Source organism: Panthera leo, chromosome E3 (assembly GCF_018350215.1).
Source record: "Panthera leo isolate Ple1 chromosome E3, P.leo_Ple1_pat1.1, whole genome shotgun sequence".
In the NCBI taxonomy this organism is placed as follows: domain Eukaryota; kingdom Metazoa; phylum Chordata; class Mammalia; order Carnivora; family Felidae; genus Panthera; species Panthera leo.
In genome coordinates this window covers 18,635,293-18,657,577 of record NC_056694.1, presented here as the reverse complement: position 1 = coordinate 18,657,577, position 22,285 = coordinate 18,635,293, and the positions used below count along the sequence as shown (strand labels likewise).

Sequence of the window (22,285 nt, the reverse complement as noted above, 5' to 3'; positions counted from 1 at the left end):
GAAACAGGACATTTCCGTGCATTTCCTAAGAGACCACAGAGGCACATTTGCCAAAACCTCTGCGCACCAAAATAAAACAAAAGCAGCCAGGCTGGCCTCTACCCGTCCCTACCAAACCGGGGACGCCCTCTCCCAGACACATATAACCAAAGACAAAAAACGTTCTTGTTGGTTCATGCAGAGGCAGACATATGCAGGCAGGGACAAGAAACAAACGAAACCACACAGAGGGAGGGGGGACAAAATTCCACACACAAGCTGCAACTGCTGAATTTTGTTTATTGTCCTTGCCACCCTTAAGGGGTTCCAGTTTCTTTGGTGTCTTTCCTTCGGGGTGGGGGGTACCTTTCGTGACGCTGCCTCTCCATTCCCTTCGTCTTGCTCCCCACCCCTAGCTTGTCCTTTTTCTGGGGCTTGGTGGCCCCTCAGAGCCTAGTCAGGTAGGGTAAGTCCTGGGGTGGAGTGGGAAGGCAGGCAGGCCCGGATCCCTCCCCCAGGTGCCAATTCTCCGCAGTCCCGTCTCCATCGCTGTGTGGTATCCGTGCTGTAGCCTTATCTGGGGCAAGGAAAGAGAGTGACAGTTCTAATTCTGGGTTCTAACTCTTCCTCTCCCGGTCACTTGCTCTGGGTCTCCAGAGAAGGACCCTACCCTCTCTGGGCCTCTGTTACCCTCTCCGTAAACCAAATTTCCCTCCAATTGCAAAGGTTCTGTGTTTCCCCTTTTGCTCTGGCCACCAGGAAACTCAGAGTCCGACGTGTGTCTCATTTTATTCTATGTTGAGACAATCGTTCTTTTTTTTTCTTTTTTAATTTTTTAATGTTTATTTTTGAGAGAGGGAGAGAGACAGAGTGTGAGCAGGGGAGGGGCAGAGAGAGAAGGAGACACAGAACCCGAAGCAGGCTCCAGGTTCTGAGCTGTCAGCACGGAGCCCGACGAGGGGTTTGAACTCGTGAACTGCAAGACTGTGACCTGAGCTGAAGTCAGGCACCCAACTGACTGAGCCACCCAGGCACCCCGAGACGACAGTTCTTGGAACCTTGCTCCCCACCTGACCACACACATTCGAGCATGTCCTTTGGAGGCAGAGGGACTTCTACCCCTGACTCTTTACCTCCAGCTCTGCCTCAAGACCGTGCCCCTCGCTTTTTCCGCTCCGTGTTCTGAAGCTTGGTCACCAGCTTCCTCTCGTGGCCACCGGGGCTGGGGCGGTTGGTGTTGGCGGCAGCTTCTCTCTTGCTGCGACCTTTCCGACCTCCTGCTCCTGGGAACCAGGCAAGAGGCCGAGGTGAGGTGGACAGAGGCCTGATACATCCAAGGAGAGGCAGGGGGTTGGGAGTGCGGGCTGGAAAGAGCCTGGGTTGGAGGAAGCGGACTGGAGAGTGGTCACCACATAGCTTTGGGGCACTTGTAACCCCTGTCTCTCCATCTGTGGAATGAGGGGCCCCCATGATCTGTTGTTGCTCCCAAATTCTAGGGGCGTGTGAGGTCCCAGGGCTGAGCAGGACAGCACTAAGGGGAAGAAGGGTTGGAAGGGGTGACTGGAGGGGTCAAGGGAACAGGTTAGAGAGGGGTGGGGGGTGGGGAGGAGTCCAAGGAGGAATCCTAGTCGGGGGTTGGGGGTAGAAGGTAAGGGACCAGGAAGGTGACCGGGCCAGACCTTACCCAGGTAAGAAGGAGCCAGGTTATAGAGGTCATACTCATCCAGGCTGAGGTCTTCGTCCTCCGGACCTGGGGGCTGCTGGGCCGGGCTGGCTGCTTGCGGGAAGGTGGCCATCACACCTGACTTTCCCTTGCTGTCTCCCTGCCGTCTCCCAACGCTTTGTTTGTGTCTGGTTTCCTGACACCTCCCTGTTCACGGGCCCCAACTTATAAGGCCACGTGTCCTCCCCAGGCCCTGTCTGATGCAATCTGGCCCTTTCCCAGAACCCGACCCAGTAAACAGCAATCACGAGAGGGGAAAAGAGTCGGTCCTGTGAGTCCCAGCCCCTTCCCCTCGCCTCCTCCCTCTCACTGGGGCTCGCCCAGCTGGGTATTTTTCCACAGAGGAGATCCCCGCCCCTCAGGGAGGAGGAGGAAAGAGGCAGAGTCTGAGCATAAACAATCCTTGGGATCGTGGCCCAGTGGGGATCGGAGGGCCTCACCTGGCCGACTCCTTCCTGTCCGTCTCCTGCCCCCTGCCACGCAGCTGACCCCATCCCAATTCTGCCTTAGACGCAGGACCCTGGTGGCGGGTTATGAAGAACACTCCATGAAATAGGTCAGCTGTTCTCACCCCGAACACACCCAACACCCCTTTTTGATAAGAAACATCTGGAAAGCCCCCTTCATATGCCGAGCTGGGAAGGGGGGGGGGGTGTGTGTGGTGATGGAGTGGGTCCCTAGGTAGTTTCCCTCACCCAACAGGGAGGGTTAAAAGTGCAGATTTTGGAGCCAGCTGCCCTGGGTTCAAACCTCTGGTCCACTACTTCCTGGGTGACTCCAGACAAGTCACTTAACCTCTCTGTGCCTCGGTTTTCTCCTCTGTACAAATGAAGATGATAATAATTGCATTGACTTCACGGGGTTGGTGAGAGAATCGAATGAGACACCTCAGGGAAGGACACTTGCGACAGTGCCTGGCACGCTCCTACGATCTTAGCTTCCCTATGAGTAATTCGCACAATTTCCAAACAACTCCATGATGCTGTCACGTAATGGGAAGGCGACGTGAAAGGAAACCCACTTATGCTGCAATAATGTCTTTCAAACCATGGAAATGCTGAGGGAGAAGACATTAAGGAGTAAACAGGCATTTGGGCCTACTTAATATGAATGAAAGGAAGGGATTCAGATAAGAAATGCGTGAAGATGGAAAGTTCCACACTTGCCTGAAGGGATCTGCCCGTGTGGGTTGAGCTGACCCAGAGAGGGCCACACCCGGGGTGGCCCACTCACACTTTCCCTGGGATTTATGTGCCAAATCCCAGGGCCGGGGCTGAGGACCTTCTCGGGCTTAGCCAGGTGTTTAAATTCTCTGCTCACTTGCCCACCTTGCTGTGAGCCCATTCAAACACCGTTCCCTCTCAGTGCTGCCTAAATTTTACCTCCCCCAAAACCCTGTAATAACCCAGTCTCGTTCTGCGTTTAACACGAAGAGGCACTTCTGCTCCCGTTTCTCCCTAGCCTGAGCCAGAATTAACTTTAGTTTTTGTTTTTCAGGTTTGGTTGATATGTGAATTCCTGAACATCCAGGAAATGAAAGTGAGGTCACCTGAATCAAACAGAGCTTGGGACAATCACAGACGGACCGAGGGCAGGCCGCCCCACAATGTGCCGCTTCAGCCTATTGGCTATTTTATTTTATTTTATTTTTTCAATGTTTATTGTTGAGAGAGAGAGGGGCGGAGAGGCAGAGAGAAAGGGAGAGAGAGAATCCCAAGCAGGCCCACACGGTCAGTGCAGAGCCCGATGCGGGGCTCGAACCCACGAACGGTGAGCTCGTGACCTGAGCTGAAACCAAGAGTCAAATGCGTAACCAACGGAGCCACCTAGGCACCCCTAGCATATTGGTTATTTTATTTTATTTTATTTTTTTATTTTTTTAAATACTTATTTATTTTTGAGACAGAGAGAGAGCATGAACAGGGGAGGGCCAGAGAGAGAGGGAGACACAGAATCTGAAACGGGCTCCAGGCTCTGAGCTGTCAGCAGAGAGCCCGACGCGGGGCTCGAACTCATGGACCGTGAGATCATGACCTGAGCCGAAGTCGGACGCTTAACCGACTGAGCCACCCAAGCGCCCCATATTGGTTATTTTAAATAAAAGTTACTTCAGAGACAACCTGTGGTGAGAAGGGCAGACCCTCCTCAGTCGCCGAGAGCAGGAAATAAATCTCCCAGGTGAAAGTTAAGGAGGTAAAGAGACACCCTGATCACCAGACATAGGAAATTTAGAGCGAAGACGTCCGTGATTTATTTTTTTATTTTTTTTCGTCCGTGATTTTTTTACTCATTTCCTATCCCAGCCCAAAATCTGTTTAGAATTGCTTACAAATTAAAGCTCCCCAAATTAAGTTCTCTTTCTCCTTTCAATTCCTCATGGATTTATTGTCTCTTCATCGAAAAGGATAAAAACTGCCTGCTTTGGTCATTTTTGTTAGGTCTCAATTTCATGACGGGGGGGCCCCCACGCGCACATAATAAAACTTCGCTTTTTCCTGTTGTTTATCTGTCTCGTGTCCATTCAATTCTTAGTCCAGCTGGAAGCTTCTGAAGGACAGGGGAAGAATTTTTCCTTCCCACGAATACTAACAGACCAGATGATCAGGCGCGGAGGAAAATAACCTTAAACCAAGATGCCACACCCAGGCAAATTAAGGTGGAGACAATGAGGAAATACGCGGTTCCTACAAGGCAGTGGACTTCATCACTGCATGTGATAGAGTACGTTCTAGCCTCACGTCCTCGTAAAGGAGCGTTTTAGCTTCATGACTGTCTAGCAGGACAAACGTCTGCACCCTGTCGTGGTCACTACCAAGAACACCCCCCCACCCTCCAAATTCCCGAGCTGCCCAGGCCCCTGTACGAGCTGCGAGATCCTGGGCTCCCTTCTGACTTTCCATCGGCTCAGCTGCACGGGGAAGATGGTGACAGAACCACTAGGTGCGACAGGCCTTTGTCCTGAGCCGGCACAGTGTAGACCGCTATTTCCTCCGATCTTTGGAGAAGGGAAATTGAAGCTCCGAGAGCAACTTGCTCAAGGTCACACGGCTGGTGAGTGGTGAAGTATTCCTCCCGAGGTCTACCTGACCCCAGTTCCAGCCTGGTTCTAGATCAGCACGGCTGACCAAACACTGGCAAGCTTTTGGCGGCCGTGCCTAGGGAAGCACCTGTCAGGGATTCCTTCCTTCCGCCCTCCCTGTCCCTCCTCCCTTCCCCTTGAATGATTAGGACTTGCTGTGGACCAGGCTGGGTGCTAAGGATTCCCCATTTTTACCCCATGACCCTCATTTTATTATACTTTCCCCATAGAGATCACTGATGGAAATATCCTTTTTTCTTTGTTTCCTTCTACGTGATATGTCCCCACTCGAATGCAATCCTGGTTGGTTCAGTTAGTGGCTAAAGGAGTAGGCTCTGCTTGGGTCCAAAGCTTGGTTCTTGCACCTGTTAGTTTTGTGCCCTGAGATAAGTTATTTAGCCTCTCTGTGTCTCAGTTTCCTCATCTGTAAGATGAGATTAACGATGATACCTACCTGGTGGGATTGTTAGAAGCATTAAAAGGCCAATTCATGTCAAGGTGCAGAACAATGCCCAGAACAGAGTACGTGGTCAATACATGTGAGCTGTTATTATTATCATCATTCACGAAGGCAGGAATCTCATCTATCTTGTTGTATCCCCGGTCCCTGGAACACAGTCAGTGCTCAATAAATGATCAGTTGAATCCGCAAAGCTCTTTTAAGACCGGTGGGTTTTTCAGCTTCTTGGTGCTGTGCTCTGGGGGAACTGAGAGCCCCAACCCTAGTCCCACAGAAGACTGTGAAGACAGTGTGACCGTTCTCCGTGGAGCCGGGGAGGAACTTTTCCTGGCCTTGATCCTGCAGGTGCTATTAGAAGAAAGCCCAGATCCCAGGGGAGCGGGGCAGACAGAGGGAGGGTGGCCAAGAGAGAAGGGACTTTTGGGAACCCATGGCATGGACCTGTAGGGCCCAGAAGGTGACTCAGTGGGAAAAGTTGAAGTGTGTTTTCCCATTTTCTAGTCTCCAGGTAAATACGTGTAATCGGCCAAGAGGAAGTTTATTTTCTTTCTATGTATGACTGTACCTTCGTGACATTCCAGGAGATGGCCAGGCATACCTATTACAACCCAGTGTGATCAGCAGGTAACCCGGAGTAAACCCCGGGGGCGCTGGGGAGCTCTCAGGAAGGTACCCAACCCAACGGGGGTGAGGAGGGTGGGGGACAGTTGGGAGAGGATCACAGCAGGTTTCCTAGAGGCAGTGAACCCTGAACAAAAATGACCGAGAAAGAGGGGTGCCTGGGTGGTTCGGTCAGTTAAGCATCCAACTCTTGATTTCGGCTCAGGTCATGCTCTCACGGTTCGTAGGATCGAGCCCAGCATCGGGCTCTGCCCCGACACTGTGGAGCATGCTTGGGATGTCCTCTCTCCCTCTCTCTCTCTGCCCCTCCTCCATTCATACTCTCTCTCTCTCTCAAAATTAAAAAAAAAAAAATGAGAAATACACCAAAACACATCCAACTCCACGAGTTAAACTGGCCAAGTCAGGAAAGCGTGGACAGCCCAAAGGATGTGCAGGTGTTTTTGGCTCAAAGGATCTGGAGATTCCCAGGCTGAAGGCAGGTTACATAATCAAGCTGGGCTGGTGGCATCCCTGGGTACGAAAGAGATGAAGAAACCTAAATGTGGTGAAATAAAATGGGTCTGCCTGACTTTATAGCAGCAAGTCCAGAGACACCCCCCCCAAACCCGGCAGCTGACTTGCAATTATTCTTGGCTGCGCACTACCATCACCTTGAAGACCAGTGGGTGCGTTCTCTCCATGGGCAGTTTGGCAACGCTGTTCGGAATGTTAAATATGCCGTGATAGTGTAGTTCTGCTTACAGAGTCTCCTGAGGAAATGCTCCTGCGGAAATGGCCTTGTTTATAATAGTGAAAAGCTGGAAACAAGCTAAGCATCCAACAGAAGGTGACCGAGCAGCATTCTTTGGTGAAATACTCCATAGCCTTTAAAAACAATAAGCTACGGGGGTGCCTGGGTGGCTCAGGCGGTTGGGCATCCGACTTCAGCTCAGGTCACGACCTCACGGTTTGTGAGTTCGAGCCCCGCGTCGGGCTCTGTGCTGATGGCTGGGAGCCTGGAGCCTGCTTCCGATTCTGTGTCTCCCCCCTCTCTCTGCCCCTCCCCTGCTCATGCTCTGTCTGTCTCTCTCTCTCTCTCAATAATGAATAAACGTTAAAAAAACAACAACAATAAGTTATGTCTCTGGCTCTGATGAGAAAGTCGTCATGAATGAGAAAAACAAGTTGCAGAACATTATGTGTACTATAATCCTAACTTTTACATTACGTTGTTTAATTTTTTAATGGATTTACTTATTTATTTTTCCAAATATTTCTCTTTTTTTATTTAATTTATTTTTTTAAAATTTACGTCCAAGTTAGCATATAGTGTAACAATGATTTCAGGAGTAGATTCCTTAGTGCCCCTTCCCCATTTAGCCCATCCTCCCTCCCACAACCCCTCCAGTAACGCTCTGTTCTCCGTATTTAAGAGTCTTTTATGTTTTGTCCCCCTCCTTGTTTTTATATGATTTTTGCTTCCCTTCCCTTATGTTCATCTGTTCTGTGTCTTAAAGTCTTCATATGAGGGAAGTCATACGATATTTGTCTTTCTCTGACTGACTAATTTCACTTAGCATAATACCCTCCAGTTCCATCCACGTAGTTGCAAATGGCAAGATTTCATTCTTTTTGACTGCCGAGTAATACTCCATTGTATATATAGATACCACGTCTTCTTTATCCATTCATCCATCGATGGACATTTGGGCTCTTTCCATACTTTGGCTATTGTTGAGAGTGCTGCTATAAACATCGGGGTGCAGGTGTTTTTATTTATTTTTAAGAGAGAAAGACAGAGAGCCTGAGTGGGGGAGGGGCAGAGAGAGGGAGACAGAATCTGAAGCAGGCTCCAGGCTCTGAGCTGTCAGCACAGAACCCGACATGGGGCTCAAACTCTTGAACCGCAAGATCACGGCCTGAGCTGAAGTCAGACACCTAACCGACTGAGCCACCCAGACGCCCCTTACATTACAGTTTTTGAAATAATATAAGTAACTGTGTGTAATACATTGTTTTCAGCATAAAATAGGTATCACACTTTCTCTGGTAAATAAAGAAGATGGATGGTCAGTTAAAACAATCATGAATGAGTCTAGAGTGATAAATTCTATTCCTGGAACACTCCCTAGAAATCAGTGAACCCAACCCCTTTACCAGAGGAGGAAGGAAGGATAAGACAGGCTAGCATTCACTATTCTACAAACGTCTAGGGCACCAATCATACACCAGGCACTTGCTTGGTGCTGGGATATAGAAGCGAACAGAACACGGTACCCGTATCCAAGGGGCTCATAGGCTGGTGGATGATACTGTCCAATAAGCAGGATGTTACCACCCAGCGTAATAAGTAATGTGACAAAAGCACCTTCAGGCTGCACCATGCACCTAACCCAGGCTTGTGAGCAACTCCCAGAAAAACTCACGTGTGAACTAACCTAGGAAGTCAGAGAGACCAGGTCAGTTTTCCAGGAAGGCCAAAGTGAAGGGAAGCACAGTGCATTTAGTTAGCCAAAGGAGCTAGAGCACAAGGGAATTCTATTCCTGGATTTATTAGACGAGAGTCTCCTGTCTCACAGTTCAGTGCTCTTTTTTATTCTTGTCTTTTTAAAAATTTTTTAAAATTTTTATTTATTTTTGAGACACAGAGGGACAGAGCATGAGCAGGGGAGGGGCAGAGAGAGGGGGAGACACAGAATCTGAAGCAGGCTCCAGGCTCTGAGCTGTCAGCACAGAGCCCGACGCGGGGTTGGAACTCACAGAGTGTGAGATATATGATCTGAGCTGAAGTTGGATGCTCAACCAACTGAGCCACCCAGGTGCCCCTTAAAATGTCTCTTTAGAGGAATAGTACAGACTTCTAGTTACGCCAAAATTTCTATGTGAATTGGGTCATGCCATAGAACTCTTAAATCTGGAAGGGATTTTTTTTAATGCAACCAAATATTTATTAGTTATTTTTTTTATTTTTTAAATGTTTATTTATTTTTGAGAGAGAGAGAGAGAGAGAGAGAGAGAGAGAGCAAGTGGGGGAGGGGCAGAGAGAGAGAGAGAGAGAGAGAGAGACAGAATCTGAAGCAGGCTCCAGGCTCTGAACTGTCAGCACAGAGCCTGATGCGGGCCTTGAACCCATGAACCATGGGATCATGACCTGAGCTGAAGTCGGACACTCAACCGAGTGGCTCAGTTGAGCCACCCAGGTGCCCCAAATCCGGAAGGGACTTTAAAAGGGATCGCTTTGGTAGGAGGGGCCAATGTCAGCATTCTGACACTAAAGGGGTCGTTGTCTGTAAACTGACCCAAATCACTACTTTTTATTATCACCGTCAATCCTCAACAATGTCAATAGTACAATACGCCTCCCTGCCACAGCCAACACCTTAGCCCTTCCTATGCCGGGGCACCTAGTATGCACCTACACACACGTAAAAAACAGGACCAAGTGGATTTCAGAACTAGCCGAAGTATCCATATTAGCTATCTACTCATCTCATGTTACCATATGTTCTCCATTCTGTTTCATTTTGTAAACATAGCTTGAGTAGTCAAAATTACAGACATACGAAGAACTCACAACTATGTTTATCTTCGTAAGATGACGATATTTACCTCCAGCGAAGAGCCCTGTCTCTTCAAGTCTCAAATCCATTTCCCTCCGAGGCCGTGGCGTCTGATGTCCAGTGCTGTCACTTCTGCGTTCGCGGGCTTACCTGCTCTGCTGGGTACTCTGGCACCTTCTTGGTGGGGTAGACACACAGAGGTCTTTAATGTCCAGCTGGATGTCAAAACACTTGGCGGACAGTATCACCTTGTAATTCCTGGTGAAGGTTTCCTGGATAGGATAGCCATCCTTGACTGTACAAATTCCAATCCAGGTGTCATGTGGTCTAGCTGACTTTCTGTCTGACCACTCCTGGATGGTAATGTGCTCTGGGGATCCCCTGTAGAAGCCCTGGTCTTTAAAGGTGGCATCCAGCCTGAGGAATGTCAAGAGAATCCTGGGGGTCCATCAGGGAGATCTTTGAGCATTTGCTTGTTGGCTCATTCAATCTGATACATCATTCCATACTTACAGAGGAAAATCTATTCAAATACGATTTTCAAATAGTGAAGATCATAGCCTTGCAGTTTGAGTGGGTGGTGGTAGGGGGTGGGGAATGTCTGTAGAGCCCAGTACTCTTCAGGGGCAGAATCTGGCCCCCTTCCCACCAGCCACCAGCCCTCCTCCCAGCCCTGCTCTCAGCTGTCCCAGGTTACAAAAGTTCCCGTGCTTTGAGGAGTGGCTTCCCCCCACCCCAGAGAAAGAGAGCCCCAAGCCCATCTTATTTTTGTAAGCAAAATTATTGTAGTTACTGAACAAAGAAAGGGGGAGAGGCTAGGGGATGGGAAGTCATCACACTCTTCGGGAGTGGTCACGCCCTGGACAGGGATCATGGAGAATTTGTACTTTTTCCATTCCAGATTCTAGATCTCTGCAATGTTTGACTTTCTACCGCGTATACCCATTTTTAATTTAATTTAATTTAATTTTACTTTATGTTTTATTTTATTTTTTATTTTATTTTATTTCTTTTTTAAAATTTATATCCAAGTTAGTTAGCATATAGTGCAATAATGATTTCAGGAGTAGAATCCCCTGGTTCATCCCCTACGTATAACCCCCAGTGCTCATCCCATCAAGTGTCCTCCTTTTTTTTTTTAAATTTTTTTTTTAACGTTTATTTATTTTTGAGACAGAGAGAGACAGAGCATGAACAGGGGAGGGTCAGAGAGAGAGGGAGACACAGAATCCGAAACAGGCTCCAGGCTCTGAGCTGTCAGCACAGAGCCTGACGCGGGGCTCGAACTCACGGACCCCGAGATCATGACCTGAGCGGAAGTCGGCCGCTCAACCGACTGAGCCACCCAGGCGCCCCTCAAGTGTCCTCCTTAATGCTCCTCACCCATTTAGCCCACCTCCCAGCCATAAGAGTCTCTTATGTTTTGCCCCCGCTCCCTGTGTTTATATTATTTTTGCTTCCCTTCCCTTATGTTCATCTGTTTTGTATCTTAAATTCCACATATGAGCGAAGTCATATGATATTTGTCTTTTTCTGACTAATTTTGCTTAGCATAATACACTCTAGTTCCATCCATGTTGTTGCAAGTTTTCACTGGCAAGATTTCATTCTTTTTGATTGCTGAGTAATACTCCGTACAATGTATACCTATTTTAGGACCGGCAGTGGGGTAGGGGAGGAGATAAAGGCAATTTTTAAGAGTTAATGTATTGTATCCCCTTCCCCCCTTGGGTTCCGCACACACTATGCCACCTTCTGGTCATGCTACGGCTTCTTTTGTATGTGTTGGGGAGGAAAAGCAGTAAGTGTAAAGAGTTAGAATTTGCCCCACCTGCCTGCCATGGGAGGTCAGATCCAAAGGAAGAGCCTGTAACCAAACCCAGTGAGAATTCATTCACCTGATGCACAGCAAGCCAGTAAAAACTGACGCCGAGCTTTTGCAGTGAAGGAAGATAGGGTATTTATTGGTGTGGTGCCGTCCAGAAGAACGAGGAGCTAATGCTCAAAAGTCCCAAATGCCCCGATGGCTTACAAGTGAGGGTTTTTCAGGGCAAAATTTGGGTCAGGGATCTTCTGAGAAGGTAGATGCTGTTGATTAGAAGTCCATGAGGTCATGTTAACAGTTGTTCCTTAGTTGGTTCTGGTGTTGCTTTGTCCCGTCCCAGGGAGGTCAAAAGTTTGTTCCACCTTTTGAGGGACTTGGAATCTGAAAAATATCTTTGTTCTGTATGTCATAGATTTCGTGAGCTGCATCTAGTGCTTATGTGTTCAGGATAGTGCTGGTTAGCTGCCTGTATGTGCTCGGACTACTTGTAGGTGCATACAAGTAGTTGGGCTGTATTCCTTCACGTTCCTTTGAATAGTAAGCAAGCATTTCTATCTCTTGGGCCTGGATTTGTATGTTGTTCCCTGGTCAGTCCAGCCATGCCTGGGGATCATATGACCTCTAGTTAGTTCTATCATCTGCACTAAGAAGATGGGTGTGGGATTCAAGCCTTTTCTGTTTTGTTCAAGTGGGTTATGGGTAGGCATGAATAGGGACAAGGTGAGAGATGGGTAGCTGGCTTTCCATAGAAGGTTCCGGAAGCCCCCCATGCACAGAGTCAGTTCTGAGCAGGAAGAAAGCAAAGAGGAGGGAGAGTGTGAGCACCGTCCTCAGCAGTGGAACTCTGTGAAGAAAGGGATTTGTAAAGGGATTGTTAGGAAGTCATGGTAATGTAACTCCCTCCGCATGACCTAAAGAGACCTTCCGTCAAGATCCCTGTGACCTTTCAAGGCTTTTTGGCAAAGATTTCAGATGTGATGCTCTGACGCAAAGGGACTCAAAGACCAGAAGGGCCCAGTTTTCTTTGCCACACTGTGCCTTTCTCACAGGAACGAAGGGTGCTGTCCAGGCAAAGTGAGTGCTCTGGTCAGCACCACATTTCTAAATCAGTGGGTTCTGGTTTGTACATCAGTCCCTTTTGAGCTGCATCGGTGTGAGTCTACCCTGAGAGGTTGCTCACAAAATGGAATTTCTGGTCCTGCAGAGCTGAGGACCAAATTCTCTAGCAGTCACCCCACCAAGACGCCGGCCCCTCGATGGCCCTCCCCAAAGCAGAGATAACACCTCCATTTTCTCTTTCATCTAACGAATGTTTTTGTTATCTGCCAGGCACAAGGCTGTGTGCTAAAGATACGGTGATGAACATAAACAGGTATGAGCCCAGCCTTCATGGGGCTTATAATCTAAGGAGTGAGAGGTAGGACAGACATAAATCAAATTATGCCACAAACAACTGTACGATTGTGTTATTGTGTTATGGTCACAATTACAGGAGGTCTACTACATGGGGCTCTCGAGGGATCGTGACAGAGGGATTTGGCCCAGTCAGGGAGATCTGAAGTTGAGTAGGAGATTTGGAGGCAAATAGGGCAGGGAAATATGCTCCAGAGGAGGGAGGAGGGACGTGGCAGGTATGAAAGACCTAAAGAAGTGGAGACGCTGAAGGAGAGAGCGAGGTGGAGAGGGTTGGGAGAGAAGGTGATGGGGCGGGAGACCCAGGTGCCAGTTCACGCACACCTTTGTGTTTTGAGAAGAGTGCTCTGGCCAGAATGTGCGAGGGCAGACAATTTAAGGGGCTATTACCAGTCTCACTGGGCAGTTATACTTCCCAGAAAAATCCTCACATTGGCCGCTAGAGGACAGGCATGAGGCTGGTTGTCTGCCGTAGCCAGTAGTTGGAGGCGATTTAAACGTCCATCACCACGGGTCCAGATAACTACAATGTGGATGTCCATTGAGAAAGATTGCACAGTTTTTCTAAGTAACAGGCACATACAACAACAAGGACAAATCTTAAAAGTACAGGGTGGAGTGGAAAAAATAAGAAACTGAGGTTTATAGCACAATACCACTTAAGCAAATTAAAAATACATGCACCCTAAGCAACACGCGTGTTTTGTAAAGACACACACACGCTGGGGAAGGGAGGAGGAGTGGAGAAGAGATAAAGGTCATAAACAGAGAAAACAAGAGAGAGGGTGTACTGAGCCCAATGATTGTAGTCTGTCATAAAGCGAGTAATGAGTAACCCAACCTCCACATCTGGGAATAAACAAATAAAAAGCTCTTGCAGTTGTTGAACGAGGAGTAGAGACCCCTCAGACGAGGGTGCAAGCAGTGAAGACGGTAAGTATATGGAGTATGTTTTATGAATGAAACATACAAAACATATTAACAGCACCTGGTACATAGTAAGTCCCCAACAATGTGAACTGTTATTATTTATTATTTAACCAATCTACATGGAATTTCTTGGTCAGCACTAGGAAATTTACTGATAGATCCCTTCTATTCCCCTCAGGAGGGGTGACCTTGCCCAAAACAATGTATTCTTTGCTAATAATATCCTTTTTTTCTGCTCCCTCTCCACTTCAAAAACCTTTCCTTTTCTTCAGCTCGGTGGGTGGGATGCTGCCCAATTCACGAACCGTTTCAATAAAGCCAATTTGACCTTCTAAGTTACTCAGTTGAATTTCTGTCGTTTGACAGTAGTAGTATAGGAGATTAAAGATAAATTCAAACAAACAAACAAACAAACAATTGTGAGCTCCAAATCTCTTCTGAGGAGCCACTAAGGTCAGTATTTGACATTCAGGAGAAACAGCTCTTGAGACCTCCACAAACGCAAAATTTGTGATATCCTTGCCAGCATTAGCTTCATAAAATGCAGGATATAGGGCTGAGTCTGGATAGATGGTCATGCCAGCATCATTGAGACAGAGATCACAAAATCAAAAAGAAGCTTGATGGGGGCGGGGGGTGGGAATGATGCATTAATTTGGGGCTGGAACAGTTTGTGTTGAAGTCTGCGATCCTTCTAAGTGTACACGAAAATGTTGAGGGCCTACCATGCGCCCTCATAGGTACTAGGAATGTGCTAGGTACTGGGAACACATAGGTGAACAAAACAGATGATCCTAACCTTATTGGGCTGGCAAGTGTATCAAATAATCAAACGACATAAAATGTACTTCTAAACTTTGGCAGGGGTTATGTAAGAAGTTATAAGATACTGGTATGGAAACTAATATAGTTAAACATTTACTCACGTCCTTAATAGGTTCCTGAGAAGACTCCCTGAAAGGGCAATTTCTGGGTCTAAGGATCTGTTTGTTTTAATTTATTCAAACTTTTTAAAATAGAATTTATCTTTTGGAGCAACCTGTGGTTTCACACACATAAAATTTTTTTTTATTATCTTATAGAGGCTTTGGGGAATGAGAGGCTACTGAAAACAGACAAAGGCCTTAGTTTGTTAAAATAAGGTCCAGCGGCTGACTCCGGACTAGGGTGACAAAGTAAAAACTACATTTCCCAAGGAGCAGCGCGGCGCGTCACACAGGAAGGACGGCGCATGCGTGAAGGGGTTCGCGCTGCGACTAGCTCATAAAAGGAAAACAGCGTGTGTGGCTCTCGACGTGCCGCGAATCTTCGAACGTAAGCGCGTTATGGTCCTAAGGCTTTGAAAAGCATTCGAGGGACGCGCCCGCTCCTGCCGTCGTAATTTCCAGCGCGACGTGCTTACTCCGTTCGTGGCTTGGCAGGTGGGGCTGGGTCGCGGTCTGGGGCCCCCGGGAAATGGCGGGAGCGGAGGGTTAGGGTCCCCGGTGCGTCCCTACTCCCGGGCCTTGCCGAGGCGGCTCTCGAGGGGCGGTGCGCACGCGCCTTGGGCGGGGAGAGGCGGGGCTGGAGGAGGGAGGGCCGGCGGTGTTTGAGTTTGCGCGTGCGCTCGCCGGAAGCTGGCGCGCGCGGTGCGGGGCGCTAAGGCGGCAGAGGCGGGGTACTCAGCCCAGGTGTGGGAAGACAGCAGCCGAGGATGCGCCCCCCTTAAGGAGATGACTTCCTTCGCCCTCCAGAGACTTCCAGTTGCCTCCTCATCTGTCTGCGCCCGTTTACAGCCTAGGGCTTCAGTCTGTAGCTGACATCTCATCTCCAGGTCTCTCGAGAACCCACTCCAGTCTAGGCCCCCACCATTCCACTGAAATAGCACTTTGTCAAAGCCACCAATGATCGCCAAATTGGTGGCTTTGTCAAAGCCACCAATGATCGCAACGTCGCCAAATTCAGTTTTAACTTCGTTCGCACTCCCGTAGCAATGTTTGATGCGGTTCATCGTTGCCCCTTCTTGAAGCACGTTCTTCATTTGATTTGTGCAATAGCCACGTCTTTAGCCTCAGCTCTCTGGCTTCTCTGCTGATTTCTTGTTCCTCTTCCTTATCTTTAATGATTACACCGCCCCCAGGCCTCATGCTGAATCTCTTCTCCGTGGTCACTTCCTAGGAGCTATCAATTTCAAGGCTTTAAATATAAATACTGTGTGTTGTGCTCTCAAATTTCTATCTGCAGCCCAGTGCTCTACCTTGAACTCCAGATTCTTACATTCACCTCTCAAATGGTATCTCTTAAAATGTCAAATCAGCATCTCAAACATGTACAAAACTGACATTTTAAGTGTTACCCTTCTCGTACCTTAACCTGTCTTCCCATTCTTCCAGTTGCTCCTGCCAAACACTTGAGTTATTCTTGGTGTATTTTGTCCCCCTCCCCTTTCCTTCTCCAGTATATTATCATGTATTTGCCCTTGAGGCTTTGAAGTTTCACTATTGGGTGTCTAATTGTAGATATTCTCTTTGGCACTTTGTCCTTTTTGCCTGAGAATTTGTGTTTTCAGTTCTTCAACATCCCTGTCATTGTTTATTCAAATTTATCTGTGTATCTACTCTGTCCTCTATGTCCCTTTTATTTAAAAAAAAAATTTTTTTTAATGTTTATGTATTTATTTTGAGAGAGTGCACATGTGCATGCAAGCCAGGGAGGGACAGAGAGAAAGAATCCCAAGCATGGAGCCCGACAGGATTCAATCCCACCAACCATGAGATCATGACCCGAGCCAATATCAAGAGTTGTTCCTTAACCAACTGAGCCTCCCGGGTGCCCCATCTCTATGTCCCTTTTAACTTTCACCTACAAATAAGTATATGGGACTATTTTTTTAATGTCTGTGTTCCTTTCTGGACTGTAAGTTTTGTACAGCAAGGCAGGGAGTCTTTGCCTCATTCACTGCTGTATGTTCCTTATGCCTGGCACAGCAGTATTTAACAAATTATTGAATGAATTAATTTATAGAGGAAAAGTACCTCTTCTCCGTAAGTGGGAGTAGATTGTCTTTCTTAGAGTATGTTTATAGGAACTATTTTTTTTTTTTTTTTTTCTGGGATTGGAGAGAAGGTATTGACTAACCCAGCTTCAGAATTGGTGCATGCTTCTAAGCTGAAAGACTGTTTTAAGAGATTTCCAGGATTCAGCTCCCATAATCTATTTTGAAGACTTAGTAGGTGCCAGGCCCTGTGCTAGTTGCTGGGAATATAGAGACGAATATGCCTGCTTCTCTGTCTTCTGAGAGTTTGTGGTCTGCAGGAGAGACAAGTTAATGCAAGTGTCTCGTGCGTGTGTGACAGGTGCAAGAACAGAAATTTGTGTACTGTGCTTTGGAAATTTTGATTGCCCTTGGCATCAGGGCACCTGAGCAGGGCCTGGGACAGCCAGATCCCCCTGCCATTCTCTTCTGGCTGCAAGCAGCTTTGTTCTTTTACACGAGGACACAAATAACATCATAAATAATACGTTCTGTGTATGCTGTGGTGTGAGAAATGTTGGCAAGTACTGCCGTGAAAGTATTAACTTGGCTGCCATTTGATTTGCACCTGAAATACGAGCAAATTTGAGACCCACGGAGAGGTAGGGAAAGGATTAAAGGACCTGAAGCATGAAAGCCTGTGCTTGCTTGGGATGGGGACACTGGAATTGCTTACTGCAGTTGCTGTATGGTATTGCTGTTTGAGAGGGGCTGGCTGTCCAAGATCTGAAGTGGTGCCTTGAAAGTGTTTTGTTGGGGCACCTGGCTGGCTCAGTTGGTGGAGTGTGTGATTCTTGATCTCAGGGTCATGAGTTCGAGCCCCACGTTGGGTGTAGAGATTGCTTAAATAGACAAACTTTTTAAAAAATCTTAAAAAAAGAAGTGTTTTGTAAACCACAGTGTGTGTTTTATAAATACCTGGCCCAGCCACGAGGCACCCTGTTCTCAGTGGGTAGGTCCATTAGAATTCATAGTTTTAGTGACCCAGCTTTCCGGACCTGGAAACAGGGGCATGTAGTAAGTCAGCCTTTTAAACCTCATTTCTAAATTTGTGTACAAAGAGTCTTACAAATGTTTTAAAAATGAATCTTCTATAGGATCCTATATCATTTGCATTGGAAAAAATACCCAGTATACATCACTTCAGGATTTGTGGTCACTCTATCTGTGGAGGGGAAGCTAGTTTGTTGAACATTATACCAATAGGTTTGGGATGTTGATCATGAGCCTTAAGGCTTAGGTCATAGAGTCAGACAGATCTGGATTTGAATCCCACCTCTTCCACTTATTACTTGTGTGACTTCAGTAAAGTCACTGATTTCTCCAAGACTCCTGTTTCCACAGTGTTAAATGAAGAGCACTTCCTCTGCAGGACCGTTAGAAGAGTTAGATGGAGTCATCTACATAAAAGTGCTTAGCTCATAGTAGGTATTCAGTAAGGAATAGCTGTCAGTGTTTGTCGTAGATTCTAAATCTAAAGTTCTCTCTTGGCCAGCAAGAGAGCAGACGCAGGATTAAAAGCAAGAGATGGCTAATGTCCGCGAAAAGACAAGACCCCGAATAAGGGTCCTTGCTCCGTATTTATTAAGATCAGAAGGCTTACAAACGTGATGGGCATGCACAAAGAGACAATGAATCTGTGAACATTAACTCATGGGCATGAGGGAAAGGGGGTTTTGAAGATACACGGTGTTTGAGGTTTGGGTCAATCCTGGCGCCAGGCAGATGGGCAGATGGTTGTTAATGGCAGACAGGAGGCGCAGTGTCTGTTTATCTTAGCTAGCCTAGGGGATAAGGCAGATAGGGGAAATGACCTCAGGGTTAACAAGGCACCTTTTCTTTTGCTAATCAGCTCTGCTCTGGGCTGCTTCACGCACAGCAACAGAGGTCTATAGCCCTATTTACCTGTTTACTTAACTTGGTCCTTCCCTCCTGTGAAAATAGTACTGAATTGGGGGGCACTTTTGCCCTGAATACCTAATCTTGCTTACTTCATATACCTTTGTGTTGGGGGCCTTTGCCCCCCTCTCTATTCTAGGGGCCTTTGCCCCCTACCACGTCTATTCTGGGGGCCTTTGCCCCTCTCCTACTCTATTCTGGGGGCCTAATCTTGTCTACTCAAGCTTGGGTAAGAGCATCCTATGGTTTTGTAATTCTTTATGCCTTGTTAACCCACTGGTGCAAGCCCAGGGAATTTCTAAACTTATTTCTCACAATTGTTACCTTTATTTTTATCAGATGCCACTACGAATCACCATCCTATTGGTGACTCTTTCAGTGCAATCTTAATAACAGTTGATTGACAGTTTCTAGTAGACGAAATGGTCTTACTTCATGATCTCTTTTGCTAATGAATAAGCCGAAGTCCTTACAAAGTTTGAAATTGGGAGGGAGAACATAGATTTTAGAGTTTGCAGTTTTGTAACTGCCTGTTATTTCCTGAGTTACCGAGCATAATTTAACCACTCTGAACTTCAGGTTCCCCAGCTATAGAGAGGGTGTGCTTAGGCGATTGTTAGGTTTCAATGAGAATGATGTATGTAAGCTTTGGTCTAGAAGCATGGTAGGTACTAGGGGAAAGAAATCCGCATCTCCTTAATTTTTTCAAACCAATTGATGAATGTAGATTGTTGTTGAGCGTGGCTACATTGAGAGTATGGGATCTGAGTGTAGGGTCTTAGATGCCTGACTTCCCTTTGATTCAGAACAAAGCTCTGTCTTTTTTTTTTTTTTAATTTTTTTTTTCAACGTTTTTTATTTATTTTTTTGGGACAGAGAGAGACAGAGCATGAACGGGGGAGGGGCAGAGATAGAGGGTGACACAGAATCGGAAACAGGCTCCAGGCTCCGAGCCATCAGCCCAGAGCCTGACGCGGGGCTCGAACTCACGGACCGCGAGATCGTGACCTGGCTGAAGTCGGACGCTTAACCGACTGCGCCACCCAGGCGCCCCTACAAAGCTCTGTCTTAAGCCCTGTGGGATTGATGTTAGAGTGGTTTAAGTATAGAATGTTTGGATTTCTTGGTATGGGGCCTTGGCTTCTAGACAAGGTGCTAGAGAACAGGTTTAGACTGAGTGGTTAGCGGTTAACACGTTCTTTGTCCCTATAATTACCTATTAGGCTTCTCAGTTGCAGATAACAAAAAACTAACCCAAACTAGTCCAAGGAGAAAAGTAGTATCCATTAGACTCTAACTGAAAAGTCCTGGGTATACCAGCCTCAAGCACAGTTATATCCCGAAACCTAAGTTATGTCACCAGGAATTTTTTTTTTTTTTCTTTTAATGTCTTTCAGCTCCACTTTTCTCCATGTTGACTTCTGTCTCAGACGGGCAAAAGCCTCCATCAGTTCCAGGCTTCCCTGCTACTCTGTTAACAACCAACTGAAAGAAGGTATCTCTTTTCAGATAGCTTCCAGCAAAAGATCTTTTTTTCCCCTAATTTCTGTCTAATTTTAATTAAAACAATTTTTTAAAATTTTTTCAAACATTTATTTATTTTTTTGAGAGACAGAGCACTAGGGGGCAGGGGCAGAGAGAGAGAGAGAGAGTCACAGATTCCGAAGCAGGCTCCAGGCTCCAGGCTCCAAGCTGTCAGCACAGAGCCCAACATGGGGCTCGAACCCATGAACCGTGAGATCATGACCTGAGCCGAAGTTGGATGCTTAACCGACTGAGTCACTCAGGCGCGCCCCAGCAAAAGCTCTTAAATTGATTTGGGCCAGACTTAGGTCACATTCCTCTTCCTGAGCTAGTCATGGCGGTCAGAAAGAGTGGAATACTCTTGTGGGCCCAGGTCATATACCCATCTTGGAGCCAAGGTGAAGGACATTTTCTCGAAGGAGAAATTGGGAGTACTGTTACCAAAATGGAGAGAAAAGGTGATGGGCATACACTGAGAGGTTGCTTCCAGTAATGATGGAGGAGCTCAGATCAGGCCAACCCTCTCACAGACAATGACCATAACTTGTACAAATTAAAACAAAACAAAAACCCACTAACTGGAGTCAGTGGAGCAGGAGTTGACCCCCAGAAGGGAGTGGCACTGATGAGGTGTTCTCAATGTCTTGTTACGTGATACTCATCTTGAAAAGATAGCCACGCAGAGGGAGTTCCAGTTTTTTTTAATGTTTGTTTATTTTTGAGAGAGAGAGAGAGAGAGACAGACAGACAGACAGACAGAGTGCAAGCAGGGGAGGGGCAGAGGGAGAGGGAGACACAGAATACGAAGCAGGCTCCAGGCTCTGAGCTGTCAGCACAGAGCCTGATGCGGGGCTCGAATTCGTGAACTGCGAGATCATGACCTGAGCCGAAGTCGGATGCTCAACCGACTGAGCCCCCCAGGTGTCCCCCAGATTCTTGATATAAAAGTCATTTTACCTAAATGTCCCACCCACCGATGAATGGAAAAACAAAATCCATACCAGTGGAGTATTATTCAGCCATAAAAGGAATGAAATACACATGTGTAGCAGGAATGAACCTTGAAAATATTGCACTAAGTGAAAGAAGCCAGTCCCCAAAGGCCACATAGTGTGTGATTTTGTTTCTATGAAGCATCTAGAACAGGCAGATCTGTAAAGTCAGAAAGAATAAACAGTTGGCAGTGGCTACGGGGAGTGACTGCTGATGGGTACGGGTTTTTGGGGTGTACAGGCTTTGGGGGTCCCGAAAATGATTCTGAAATTAGGTCACGGTGATGGTGGCACAACCTTTTGAATATACTAAAAGGCCGCTGAATTGAACGCGTAAAGGAAGCCATATAAGCACATGGGAAGGTGCTCAGCATCAGTGGTCACCAGAGAAGTCTAAATTAAACCCACAATGGAAAACCACTTCACACTAGCTAGAATGGCTAAATTTTCTTAAATAAAATGAAAACAACAACACTGTATGTCATCGGGCATGTGGAGCAACTAAAGCTTCCGTATGTTGTTGGTGGGAAGCCGGTACACCTTCTCAGGAACAGGGTCTGGTCCGGCGGTTTCCTGTAAAATTAAGTATCCACCTCAGACCTAAGCACTTAAGAGAAATGAACATATGTCCGAAAAAAGACTCACGTGTGACTGCTCGTGGCAGTTTTATTCACAGTGACCCCGAACTGGGAATCACCCAGGTGCCACCAAAGCGAGGGCTGGTTAAAGAAACAGGTTTTTTCGTACAGGAGAATGCTGCTGGGCAGTGGAAAGAAACGGACTCCTGATACACATCCCACCACCGATGAATCTCAAAAACATGTTGAGAGAATCCGGACCCTAAAGATGGTGGATGGCATGATTACATTTCAGTGAAATTCTGGAACAGGTGTAACTAATCGATAGTGAAAAATGTCAGAATGGTGGTTCCCTCTGGGTAGAAATAGAAGGTGTGGTTTGTTTTTTTTTTTTTTAAGAACATGAGCAGGATAGAGGAACAGAGGGAGAGAGAGAGAATCTTAAGCAGGCTCTGCGCTCAGCATGGGTCTGACCTGGGGCTTGATGATATGACCCTGGGATCATGACCCGAGCCCACATCAAGAGCGAGATATTCAACAACCGAGCCACCCAGGCGCCACGGAAGTTGTGGCTTCTAAACCGGTTGGAAGAAGAGAGTGCTAGGAGCCAAAAAGTGTACAGTGTTGGGCCTTGCCTCAGAATTCAGAAGAATGCCTGAAACCTTGCAGGGATTGCCTGGCCTCCCAGGGTTAAGAACAGTGATAGA

The 22,285-nt window shown here is 47.0% G+C and overlaps 2 protein-coding genes across 5 annotated transcripts in view; one reads left to right on the top strand and one right to left on the bottom strand.

Annotated features, from left to right (window-relative positions):
- Positions 1–262: 262 nt before the first annotated feature.
- On the bottom strand, positions 263–1,974 carry NUPR1 (nuclear protein 1, transcriptional regulator). Its single transcript, XM_042922694.1, has 3 exons — positions 1,664–1,974; positions 1,113–1,262; positions 263–556 (listed from the first exon to the last, which is right to left on the bottom strand). Exons 1-2 carry the CDS (start codon positions 1,773–1,775, stop codon positions 1,126–1,128), a joined length of 249 nt encoding a protein of 82 aa, XP_042778628.1. The 5' UTR covers positions 1,776–1,974; the 3' UTR covers positions 263–556; positions 1,113–1,125.
- Positions 1,975–13,485: 11,511 nt separating this feature from the next.
- Positions 13,486–22,285, top strand: part of SGF29 (SAGA complex associated factor 29) — a 33,228-nt gene continuing 24,428 nt past the window's right edge. For 2 of the 4 annotated variants that reach the window (XM_042922036.1, XM_042922034.1), the window contains exons 1-2: positions 14,893–14,993; positions 19,882–19,979. The gene's annotated coding sequence lies outside the window, so the exon portion shown is untranslated. The other 2 variants (XM_042922035.1, XM_042922038.1) reach the window with 2 other exon arrangements.

Coding starts and splice junctions, on each gene's coding strand:
- NUPR1 (XM_042922694.1), bottom strand. CDS start 1,775: ATGGCCACCTTCCCGCAAGCAGCCAGCCCGGCCCAGCAGCCCCCAGGT. Junction 1,263..1,663: donor CCTGGCTCCTTCTTACCTGG/GTAAGGTCTGGC, acceptor CCTGGTTCCCAG/GAGCAGGAGGTCGGAAAGGT.